The 12,399-nt window shown below is 37.8% G+C and overlaps 1 protein-coding gene across 3 annotated transcripts in view; it reads right to left on the bottom strand.

Moving 5' to 3' along the window:
• UBXN4 (UBX domain protein 4) overlaps positions 1-12,399 on the bottom strand; it is a 58,693-nt gene that overhangs the window by 22,736 nt on the left and 23,558 nt on the right. For all 3 annotated transcript variants that reach the window (XM_082689331.1, XM_082689330.1, XM_082689332.1), the window contains exons 6-8: positions 7,731-7,824; positions 1,100-1,154; positions 204-368 (exon numbers count right to left, since the gene is read on the bottom strand). In XM_082689331.1, coding sequence (XP_082545457.1) covers positions 204-368; positions 1,100-1,154; positions 7,731-7,824 — 314 coding nt within the window. The remainder of the gene's footprint in view (positions 1-203; positions 369-1,099; positions 1,155-7,730; positions 7,825-12,399) is intronic.

The raw sequence follows: 12,399 nt of genomic DNA, 5'->3' as shown, positions 1-12,399 counted from the left end.
TAACTGACTGAGCCATACGTGTATCCCTTAACTATATTTTAATCCAATATACAATTTCTACTAAAAGGAACCTGAAAATTGTACTCTTTGAGTCACTAAAGTCTACTATTTTTGTGTACATGGCCTGGTAGTAAACCAAAACCACTGTGCATGGAAAAACAACTGCATGAGAGTGAAGAATTAAAAATAAACTTATTACTCACCAATGCAATCTGCTGTTTTATGCGCTCTCGAGCTGCCCTATCTTCTGCCTTTTCTCTGTTTCTTTCCTCTAACATTCTTTTTGTTAGTTCTTCTTCTTGCTTTCTTTTATAATCCAACATTTCTTTTCCAGTTTTTCTCCTCTCAATTTCTTTCTTAATTTCTCTCTAAATTAAAGAGAAAGGAAGTATTATAAGCCCAAAAGACAACTTACTAATCTGCTTAGGTATTATTTTATATAAGCTGGTTGTAGGGCACAGCTAAAGGGACAAAGTAATTTCATAAAATGTAAGGGTCTAAAAGGATTTATTAATAGCATGGGTTAAAGGTCAAATGTCTATCAATTTACAAATCTCAGCATTTCTATTAAGGTTGTGATGTAATTTGAAAAAAAGGATTACAGGTCTTTGGTTTGTAAAGTAAATGTTACCCTCTAAGGACACAAAGTAGTCATTTATTTGGCATAAAGAATTAATAACTTTCTTATAATCTCAAAAGAGATGACATAGTTTAGGAGCACACGATGAGAAAAATGAATGGTGAACCAGAATTTGGCAACACCAGAGGGAAAATACAGCAAAATACCTACAAATTTCTTTTGCATAGAAAGGAGCTAAGAATTTCATCTGCATCAATATAATACAATTTTACTTCAATTCTCTTTATTCTTAGTGTAAAAGACTCACTGCAGAGAGAAGATTAAACTTATTCCTAGCAATTTACAAAAAACCCACAAGAAGTATACGCTATGATCCTACTAAGGAATTCAGGTTAATTACCTTCACTGTGCTTCAACACTCAACTGTAACCAGAAAGCCATCTAAGGTCTGCCAAATTCAGCAGGGAGTCAAACATTTCCTTACTGGAAGGGCAAAATGATGATGTACATGAAGTTTACCTGTTCCTCCTCTTTCCTTTTCTCTTCTCTTCTTTCTTCGAGTTTTTTAGTGAGTCTGTATATAAAAAGTTTTTAAAAAATACATTAATGGAGACTTATCTTATTAATATAATGAAAACATATGGGTGACTCCCTTTGCTAAAATCAACGGGGAAATAAAATAACAAACAAAAAAAGCTCATGCAGACAAAGCAACAACTCATCTGCCTGGCCCCCAGCCCCAACAGAAATCCATAATCAGTCAGTGGGAGCCTTTCATTTATTTATTTTTATTTACTTATTTATTCTTATTTATTTATTTTAGTGGGGGCCTTTTAGAACCTTAATTCCACCTCCTACTTAACCATTAGTTTTTCTCCCCCCATCATTATATCTGATACTGATTTAAAAATATACATACACATCTTCAAATGAGTACATAAATTAGTAAGTTACAAATGCTCTCCCCCTACATAGAAGTAAACAGCAATATAGCACAAATTCTAAAATGCTGAAGGCTAACGTTTATAAAAACTAATACCAAAACTGATTCCCAACTCTAAAAAGTTCATCAATTAAAAATAATTATAGGGAGCTTGGGTGGCTCAGTGGGTTAAGCCGCTGCCTTCGGCTTGGATCGTGGTCTCGGGGTCCTGGAATTGAGTCCCACGTCGGGCTCTCTGCTCAGCGGGGAGCCTGTTTCCAATTTTAGTATATGTGCTGCCGAAGCGAGCACGGGGAGAGCCTGTTTCCCTTCCTCTCTCTCTGCCTGCCTCTCTGCCTACTTGTGATCTCTCTCTGTCAAATAAATAAAATCTAAAAAAAAATTACAAAAGCAAAGAGTAGTAATGGTTGCGCAATTTAGTGAATACATTAAAATCGACCATGAATTTTGTGATATGTAATTACCTCAATTTTTAAAAATTAATGGTACTTCCTCAGAGGGATTTCGGTTACAAAGGCCTAAGTGTTTACTAAAGCTCACTTGAAACAACCTGAGCCAGAAATCAAGGGAATGCTCAAAGAATGATGGGGACATATATCAACAGAAAAGCAAAAATGAAGAGGATGTCACTAGTCAAATCAATGGCAACGAGTGCACCAAAAAGAATGGTAAGAGAAATGAACCGTAACACAGTGGAAAAAAGGGATCCATAAAATGTCTTACTGCTGAGGGGAGTTATAAACTGTTACCTACCACTGTGGAAAAACTGTTTGCCAAGTATTTATGACCCTTTTCTGCTCTTGCAAATATACCCAAAAGATATGTCCACCAAGACATGTACAAGAATGCTCATATAGCATATATATCTATTCATAATAGCCCCCAAAATGAGAACAATTCAAAAATCCATCAACAGGGGTGCCTGGATGGCTCAGTGGGTTAAGCTGCTGCCTTCGGCTCACGTCATGATCTCAGGGTCCTAGGATCGAGTCCCACATCAGGCTCTCTGCTCAGCAGGTAGCCTGCTTCCCTCTTTCTCTCTCTGCCTGCCTCTCCATCTACTTGTGATCTCTCTCTGTCAAATAAATAAATAAAATCTTTAAAAAAAAAAATCCATCAACAGAATGAATTAGTCAAATAAAAGAATACTATACAGCAACAAGAGTGTACCAATTCCTGTCACATGCAGCAGCACAAAAAAGCTGAAGCAAAGGAGAGCAGAGAGAGAACATGAGTTAAGTTTATGAGCAGGCAGAACTCATCTATGATGCTGATGCAAAACAGTGGTTATTTTGGGGAGGAAAGTAGTTACTGTGAAAGGGTTATCAGGCCCCTAATGTATGGACTACACTGGTAATTTTCTATTTCTTGATCTGGGTGCTGGTATCTTTTAAGTTTACTGAAAAAAAAAGTTGGGGAAAGAAAGCAGAAGAGGTGGATAAAAGCAGTTCTCTACAGAAGAATGCCAGCTAAGAAATACATACGGCATAAAATTAGAAGGTACAAACTAGAAAAAACAGGTGTCTGGGTCGTTATGCATTTGCCTTTGGCTGGGGTCATGATCTCAGTGTCCTGGAACTGAGCCCCCGCATTGCATAGGGCTCTCTGCTCAGTGGGAAGCCTACTTTTCCCTCTCCCCCTGCTTATGTTCCTGCTCTCTCGTTGTCTCTCTCCGTCAAATAAAAAAATAAAATCTTAAAAAAAAAAAAAAAACTACTAGGAAAAAAACCCCACCATTTTCAACTACAAATGAAATAACTGATCCAAGCAAAAATCAACAGATGCCAAACCACTGGGTAAAAGCTTTTGAGGAACAGCATATTCATGGTTTCAAAGAATCACCCTATAAATACTTATTAATTAGGGAAAAGGTATCTTTATAATCAAGAAATCCAACAGACACCATCTTAATTAACAATTAAACTTGACATCACCAATAAGCAAACATCTGGTATCAGATGCCTCCTCATGTGAGTAATAAGACAAACATTACCTAGGTAAGGTTCTCAAACTTTAACCTGAACCTAGAATGAAAAATAGGGACCAAATTAAAGGACATTTTAGAAACTTGGGCACCTGGATGGCTTGGTGGGTTAGGCATCTTCCTTCAGCTCAGGTCATGATCCCAGAGCCCTGGGATCCATAAGGCACCGAGCTCCCTGCTCAGTGCAGAGCCTGCCACTCCCGCACGCTCTAACAAATAAATAAAATCTCAAAAGAAAAAAAAAAAAGACATCCTAGAAACAATTAGCCTAGACACTTAAAGAATGTCCAAGTCATGAGAAATAAAAACAAAAACAAAACAAAGGAAATGTTTTGAATTAAAAAAAGAGACTACACTAAATTCAATGAATGATCTTCGAATGGATCCTGTATCAGGGGAAAAAAGTTATAAAGGACATTATTGAAGTAACTGGGCAAATTTGAATGACCGCTTATCAGATAATCTTACTGTATCATGTATTTATAATTTGAGTGTGACAATGGGATCATATTAATATCTGAATGTCTTTAATTACACCCCACCAGAATTGGTGAATTGCAGAATTCTCTTCTGAGAAAAACAGATGCTATTTTGTTCTAATCTAGTTGAAAAGCCCATTGCATCTTACTCAATGACGGAAAGACCAACTGTTTCATGACTGCCGCATCCAGGAATCTACTGCTAAATTGTGTTCATTGGTCTGAAGGAAAAGGTAGGGCGTGAATCAGTAGGCAGAGACTCCCAGGCCCCTTCCTAGACTGCAGTCCCCACTCAGAGCTGATAAAATATCAGACAATGTTTTTATTCTTAGGAGATATACACTGAAGTATTTAGGGTAAAATGAAATGATGCCTGCAACTTTCAAATAAGTTGGCAAAAAAGAAGAAAAAAAGTCATTATACTATTCAACTTTTGAGGTTTGTAATTTTTCCCAAGTAAAGGTTGGCATTCATTGGTACAATTTTTTTTAAAGATTTATTTATTTGAGAGACAGAGACAGAAATAGCAACAGAGAACATGAGTGGGAAGGAAAGGGAGAAGCAAGCACCCTGCTGAGCAGGGAGCCCAATATGGGGCTCAATCCCAGGACCCTAGGATCATGACCTGAGCTGAAGGCAGACAGTGAGCCACCCAGGCACTCCTTGACAGTAATTATTTGATAATATCTTTATTATCTTTCCCAAAGATTCTACCAATTTTTAAACATAATGACATAAAAACATAAGCGAAATTTAACTAAAAGATGTATCTTTTTGTGTGAGTCGCTAAAAGATTCAACTTTCAGGGGCACCTGGCTGGATTGGTCGGTAGAGCATACAATTCCTGATCTCAGGGTCATCGAGTTCAAGCCCCACATTGGACATAGAGATTAATTAAAAGAAACAAAGAAGATTCAAATTTCACAAATTTTAGCTTTGAAAATAAAACTGTATATATAGTTTAATATTAAGCAAAACTTAATTTCTCACAGATTACATAAGATCTCACAATTACAAATCAATCTGTTTCTTAAAAAAAAAAATCAAGTTTACTTCCTTGAAAAGACTATTTAAGATAGATTTTTTTCTTAATATGTATAGGATAGGATGTTTCTGAGGTGACATCAATTTGATTTAGTGACATTTCCCCTAACAAAATCCTTGAAGCCAGATGAGGAAAAGCCTAAGATCTAGTAGAAGTACTTAGTCTTTCCAAGTACAGAAACTTGATCTCTGGAAACAAATGTTATACCTTGAGAGGATGACAAGAATCCTAATATTTAATAACCCGACCTTCCAAATTTTAAGGCTGAGTTTTTTAGTCTGTAGGACAGAAATTTTAAAATACCATCAAAGTTAGAGGAAAAAAATGTATATATTTTGCTTTATAGAACTTGGTATTACAAAATTCTATAAATATCAGATTATACACAGGTATTTGATGTGTCAAATTTATCTGGGCTGTGAAAAAGCACCACAGGTCAGTTCTATGAGACCGAGAAACTAACAGCACATTAGGGTTTCAGTGTAGAATAACCTGCAGCTGATGGGTAAGTCAAAGGCATAAAAGCACTACAGAGTCTATAACAAGGGATGGTGGAGATGAAGGCCACCTGAAGGGTATAAATGAGGAGCTAAGATGTCATTTGGGATAGGAATACTATACAGGATGTTGTTTTTAGTTGTCACTGTCAATGAAACCAATTCCACAAAAAAACAAAATTCCTAATTGGGTACAACTCAGATGAATAAAATATATGACCACAGAATAGGAAACTAATCTATTAGGACCTAGGCCCTACTGGGTAGCTGAGTCTGATAAGTTAATCTCAGCACCAATTCGAAATGCTTTTATAGTTTTAATTATATGACGTGGATTTTTCAAAAGTTGTTTAAACAGAACAGTTACTTTCCAATAAAAACTGTTTCATTAGCAAGTATGCCAACATTTCATCCAATTTTAATACTAGTACTCTTTTAAAAGGCCCTAGCCCACATGCATTTCATGTAACGGGTTCTAACGGTATATGGTTTTAAAAAATACACATGTATGTATCTCTAAGAGTGCTTTAAAAGTTTTTTTCAGTTTAAGGATCTCAAACAACCTGTAGACCCACTCTGTCCTGATATGCTAATTATAAAAGTAATAATTTATGCTCAATGAAGACAGTTTGGCAACTTCAAAACAAAGCAAAAAAAAAAAAGTCCCTAATTTCCCTTCCATAATATTAACATATTCTTCTATGTCTTAAACTGTCTTTATCTGACTCAATATACTATATTTAACACATATACACCAGTGCCATCACTATATGTAACTCTTTTAATTAAAGATGGTATATTATTTTGTTTGTAGTACCATGCAGAGTTGGTCGGAAGGTTGTGGGTTATTGTTAAGCTATAGTACCATGCAGGCAGAAAGGGGCAGACACTCTCTTAAGAATGGAAGCTATTATGAAACAACAGCAAATTCCCTTTCACATTGCCATTAAATAGCACTTAAGCCACCCTACAAGGCTACCCGCTGTGTGTCTTTTCATTCCCTCCAAGTCTCCAAATCCTTTTCTGATCTTTTATTGTCACTTCCCAAATGTGGTGCAAATAAAGATACCCAGTAGTGGACTTGGTGTTAGCAAAACAGAATGAAACAAAGAGGATGAATCATTGGGAACTTTGGTTCTCTGCTACACCACTTCTTACCGCTGTGAGCAAATCTATCCTTTTAACTCAAGATCTTGGCCCTGCCCAGACACCTACAAAGAACCATCAGAATCCAGGTTTTGCTGAAATAAAGCTGATTCTTAGTCATGAGCAAAACCAAATACCCAATGTTAGTAATCATTTTGAAACTTGTTCCCCTATGGCATCTGTGTAAACAAGAAACTCAAGTCTAAAAAATTTTCTTAACTTCCATATAACCCCAAGTTGTGGGGTGCCTGGATGGCTCAGTCATTAAGTATCTGCCTTTGGCTCAGGTCCTGATCCCAGGGTCCTGGGATCAAGCCCCAATAGGCTCCCTGCTCAACAGGAAGCCTGCTTCTCCCTCTTTTACTCCCCCTGCCTGTGTTCCCTCTCTCACTCGCTCTCTCTCGGTCAAATAAATAAATAAAATCTTCAAAAAACAAAAAAACCTCGCTAAGTTGTTTTAGGTCAAGATTAAAAAATATTCCTGCTTTATCCATATACAATTCATATAACTTAAGAATCATACTATAAAGGGCTCTAGTTTGGAAATTTCTGTATTATTAAAAATACTAAAGTACAAACCACAAAAAGTCAGAAATCTGTACCTGATTATTAGACCAGTAACATATGACACTTAACAGACACCCACTTATGCAAAACCAAGGCTCAGTACAATCATAAAAGTAGCTGAAGTTCGTCCCATTGGGAACTTACTATCCTATGGCACAGAGAGTTAAAAGCAGAAGTAATGGACAGAAAAACACATGTATCAAAAACCAGTGAAAAAGAGACTATTGGGCTGATCAAACCTAAAGGTGACTGATGACTTCAAAGATACCTAACTTTACTTGTAGAATATAGTTTTTATGGATACAAATTGGCCAGGTAATAAAAAATTTCAACCCAGCAGAGTAGCGCAGCGGAAGTGCTGGGCCCATAAAAAATTTCAGCCCAAAATTCTGAAACTTCATTTGTGTAATTTTAACTTTTACTCAAATTAATGAAATAACTGAGAACCACTCTCTCTTAAAAATATTACTTGCAAAAATAAGAGCAAACCTTTCCACTCTGACAGTGAGGTCCTCCGGAGATTTCTGATTTGAACATCCACCAGGATCCTGAGATGGACTGGCATGGCCTGAACCTTCTCCTCCTTAATTATTTAATAAAAAGAAAGAAGAATAATATTGTATTTAATGCCAATTTTTAAAATGTATAAATATTTTGGATTATATTTGTTAATCTTCTTAAACATTACAAATTTTTCTTAATAATGGAGAAGAAAAGAAATGAGTGATTACTGGGACACCTGGCTGGCTCGGTCATGCGATTCCATGTTGTGAGTTTGAGCCCCATACTGGACATAGAGAAAGGAAGGAAGGAAAGAAAAAGGGAAGGAAGGAAGAGAGGGAGGGAGGGAAAAGAAAAAAAGAGGAAGGAAGGAAGGAAGGAATGAGCAATTCCTAATTCTGGCATTTGGATCTGGATACAACAATATATAAGTGGGAAATAAGCAGTTACCCTGTTGAGGGCCACCAAAGTCAGGATCAAAGAGAAAACATGAAAAAGTATTAATCTGGCAGGAGGGGACGATAACAAAAGTAGAGTTAAGCATAACTGACCATGGGTAGGCTTTACTCTAGAGCATTGCTGTTCAGTATCTATGCTGTCCACTACAGTAGTCACTGTCACATGTAAAGCTCTAGAGGCAAAGTCTGATCCTGGGTATCACTCTAGAATTAACACAGGTTCAAGTGATCTGTTTTTGCAAACCAGAGTAATTCCTTAACGAAGCTATCTGTATCTACACTAGTACTAGATGGCCCCCAATTTAACTATGGTTTGCCTTATAGTTTTTTGACTTCATGATGGTATATAAGTGATATACATTCTAGAAACCATACTTCCAATTTTAATCTTTTCCTAGGCTACAGATATGCACTAAGCTACTGCCTTTGATAGACCGTGGCAACTCTCAGTCAACCACAAAATCACAAGGAAAAAGAACACATTTACATCATTCTGTACCCATACAACCATTCTGTTCTCACTTTCACTACAGTAGTCAGTAAGTTACATCAGTAAGTTCATTATAAAACAAGCTCTGTGTTAGATGACTTCGCCCAACTGTAGGCTACTGTAAGTGTTCTGAGGATGTTTAAGGTAGGCTAGACTAAGCTATGATATTCAATAATTTAGGTGTATTAAATGCGTTTCTGACTTACAATATTTTCAACTTAGAATGGATGTATCGGGCTGTAACCCAATCATAAATCAAGGAAGATCCACATACTTTAAAAAATTTCCTGGGGCATCTGGGTAGCTCAGTCAGTTAAGCATCTGACTCTTGATCTGACTCTCATAACCCGAGATCATGATCTCCGGGTCATGAGATGGAGCCCTATGTGGGCTCAGCACTCAGCATAACAAATGCTTGTCCCTTTCCCTCTGCTCTTCCCCAGTTTCTGTGCTCTCTCTCTCAAAAAAAAAAAAAAAAAAAAAAGTAAATAAAATCTTAAAAAAGAAAAAAAAAATTTCCTTAAGGCCAGAATTTCCTACTTGGCTTGTAGAGAACAGCTATTTTTTGGTACTTCCCTTTAGAACCTCTGTCATTGTCTTCCTTACCACGTGCAACTTACTTGATTCTTTACATTTCTGATCTTTGAAAGAGTAAGGACCTTGAAGCAACAAAATCTGGATTCAAATCTTATCCTATTACTTTAGTAAATTACTTAACCTGGGTATTATCTGTATAATGAGAACAGTAACCTCATAGAATTGTTATGTTAATGTATGTTAATTCACATAAAAAGCTTAGACTTCTACAAAGATAGCACAAACTAAGTGCTTCAGCTATTACACTGGTGGTGGGAATACGAGAATAAGCAGAGCTGATGATGCACATCTATCCCTACCTCTACATTCAGTGGCATCACCTAGGTAGTGTGAAATCAGCCATAGTAGGAATAGTACACCTTGGAAATTAGCAAATACTCCCAGCAAGGGCTCCCCACCACCCTACACCTCCCCCCCCCCCCCGCCAGAGCCTCTTCTTTAATATTTACTGGCACATCACTAAATGCAACCCTTGAATAAGAAGTGGTTAACCGGGTGCCTGGGTGGCTCAGTGGGTTAAGCCGCTGCCTTCGGCTCAGGTCATGATCTCAGGGTCCTGGGATCGAGTCCTGCATCGGGCTCTCTGCTCAGCAGGGAGCCTGCTTCCCTCTCTCTCTCTGCCTGCCTCTCCATCTACTTGTGATTTCTCTCTGTCAAATAAATAAATAAAATCTTAAAAAAAAAAAAAAAAAGAAGTGGTTAACCACTAGCATCCAGTGTGTGTTCAATTGGAAATAAATCAATTTCATTAGTAAATTAAATTAATGCCAAGGACATTCATACCTTAATATAGCAAAAAACTTAACAGAACTTTGGAAGATAACTTGCAGGTAGTTGGAAAAAAAAAAAAGGTGCTGAACAACAATACAGTTAGATTTATGACTAAAAACAAAGAAAAATGGATAGATGTCATATACAGTAAGAATTCCAATGGCATGGCAGAGTTGTCTTTGGCATTGTGTAAATGACTTATGAGTATGGAATATACATTTATAACTTTATGCATGAAACAGCTTATATGAGCTTATATTTAACAGGTAATCAATGAATGAAATGTTCCAGATTTCCAAAAAACTTTTAAGCTAAAACAACGATAAACACCCAAACATAATGAAAATTTATTAGAAGTTCTAACTTCAGGTTTAAAAACATAACTGGATAATTAGGCATAATGTATCTCCCACTTACAAAGCAGTCTTGCCAAAAAATAATATATAATGAACCTAAATCTGATCAAGCCTGTAATGTTAACTACCAACTTAGAAGAATATTTACATAATACCCTAAGAATGCAGCAAAGTTCACGTGGAGGGGAAGATGGAGGTGAAGTAGGACCTTAGGCTGGTCTCATCCCACAAATACAAATACATAACTATCAACTTATCCTAAATACACCAGTAATTGACCTGAAGACTGGCAGAACATACTCCACAACTAAAGGCAGAAAAGAAGTCACATCGAAGAAGGTAGTAAATGCAGACACACACTTCGGAAGAGAAACAAATCATGGAAGTTGAGGTGGAGAGAGGACTGTGGTGGAAGAGAAAGGGTGAGAAACAAACAAGACAAGAGAGTGCACAGGGAAAACGAACCCACACAGCAACTGGCCTGGAAAGCAAAAGGGTCCAAATTTCATGAATTCTTCCAACCAGCAGGGCTTAAAGCCTGGAGTTTTTAAAGGTCATTGTGTTTGGCTCTGGGAGAGTTCAGAGGACACTGGGCCTGCTCTTGGAGAAAAGGCAGGGCCAAGAGCCCACAGATACTCAGCATGGAAACAGTGATCTAAATAGTACCTGGAGTCCCAGTAGGGAGGTTAGGTGCTCATCTCAGATTATATCCCAGAGAAGCAGTACTGACAGAAAGATCCCTCCAGAAACAAACAAACTGGCCAGTGCCATTTCTCTCCTTCACCCCTCAGCATAAACAGAGCCATAAGCGGGAAGCAGCACAGCACCCAGACTGGCTACCTAACTTGCTTTCAACAAGCCCTGCCATGTCACACTCTGGAAAAACTACTCTTCCCAGTCACATCTGCCTCAGTCTGGGCATGATGAGCCCTCCTCCCCAAAAGACCAGGCCAAATCCCTGCTCACAGAGCATAATCCCTAATCCCAGAGGATAGTGAGGCCTCTATTCTGGCAGCGGTGGTAACAGGTCTCATTTCAGAAGCAGACCAGGGCACACCTAGTTAAAACGCATCACTTTCTGGCCAGGAACCAAACACTATCTGCAAAAGACAGAGAAACAAAGAGAGCATCTGCAGACAACTAGCCTGAAGCATAAAGCAACCAGGAGACAACAGCAGAGTGCACGAAGCACACATTGGACACACTCCCAGAAGCGCAGGCCCTGGGGAACAAAGGACGCTACACTGCAGGGCACTATAGGACCTCAACTTCGTTAAACCATTACCCTCAAGAACAGGAAATGTAGCAGACTTTCCTAACACAGAGAAACAGGCACAGAGACTTAGGCAAAAAGTGAAGACAGAGGAATTTGTCACAAATGGAAAACAGGACAAGACCACAGCTGGAGATCCAAGCAAAACAGATATAAGCAATATGCCTGATGGAAAATTTAAAGCAATGATCATAAGGATACTTACTGGATTTGAGGAAAGAGTAGAGGACATCACTGAAAATGAACACAGAGGTAAGAAATAACATAGCAGAGGGGCAACTGGGTGGCGCAGTCAGTTAGGCAGCTACCATCAGCTCAGGTAATGATCTCAGAGTTCTGGGATCAAGCCCTACACTGAGCTTGCTGCACAGCAAGGAGTCTGCTTCTCCTTCTTCCCCTTCCCCCAACTCATGTGCACACGCATGCTCTCAAATAAATAAAATCTTTAAAAAAAAAAAAAAGAAAGAAAGAACATAGCAGAGATAAATGGCTCAATAAACGAAATGAGAAACACAACTGATGGAATGAATAGCACACTGAAAGAAGCAGAGGAATGAATTAATGACTTAGGAGACAAGAGTAATGGAAAGTAAACTGAACAAGAGCAAAAAAGAAAAAATATTATGCAAAACAAGAAGTGACTGGGAACGCAATAACAATATCAAACATAAAATTCGTATTACATGGGTCCCAGAAGAAGGAGAGAGAGAAA

The sequence above is a fragment of the Mustela nivalis genome (assembly GCF_964662115.1).
Source record: "Mustela nivalis genome assembly, chromosome: 11".
NCBI lineage: Eukaryota > Metazoa > Chordata > Mammalia > Carnivora > Mustelidae > Mustela > Mustela nivalis.
Note: the sequence above shows the minus strand (reverse complement) of the source record. Positions and strands in the feature narration are given on the sequence as shown.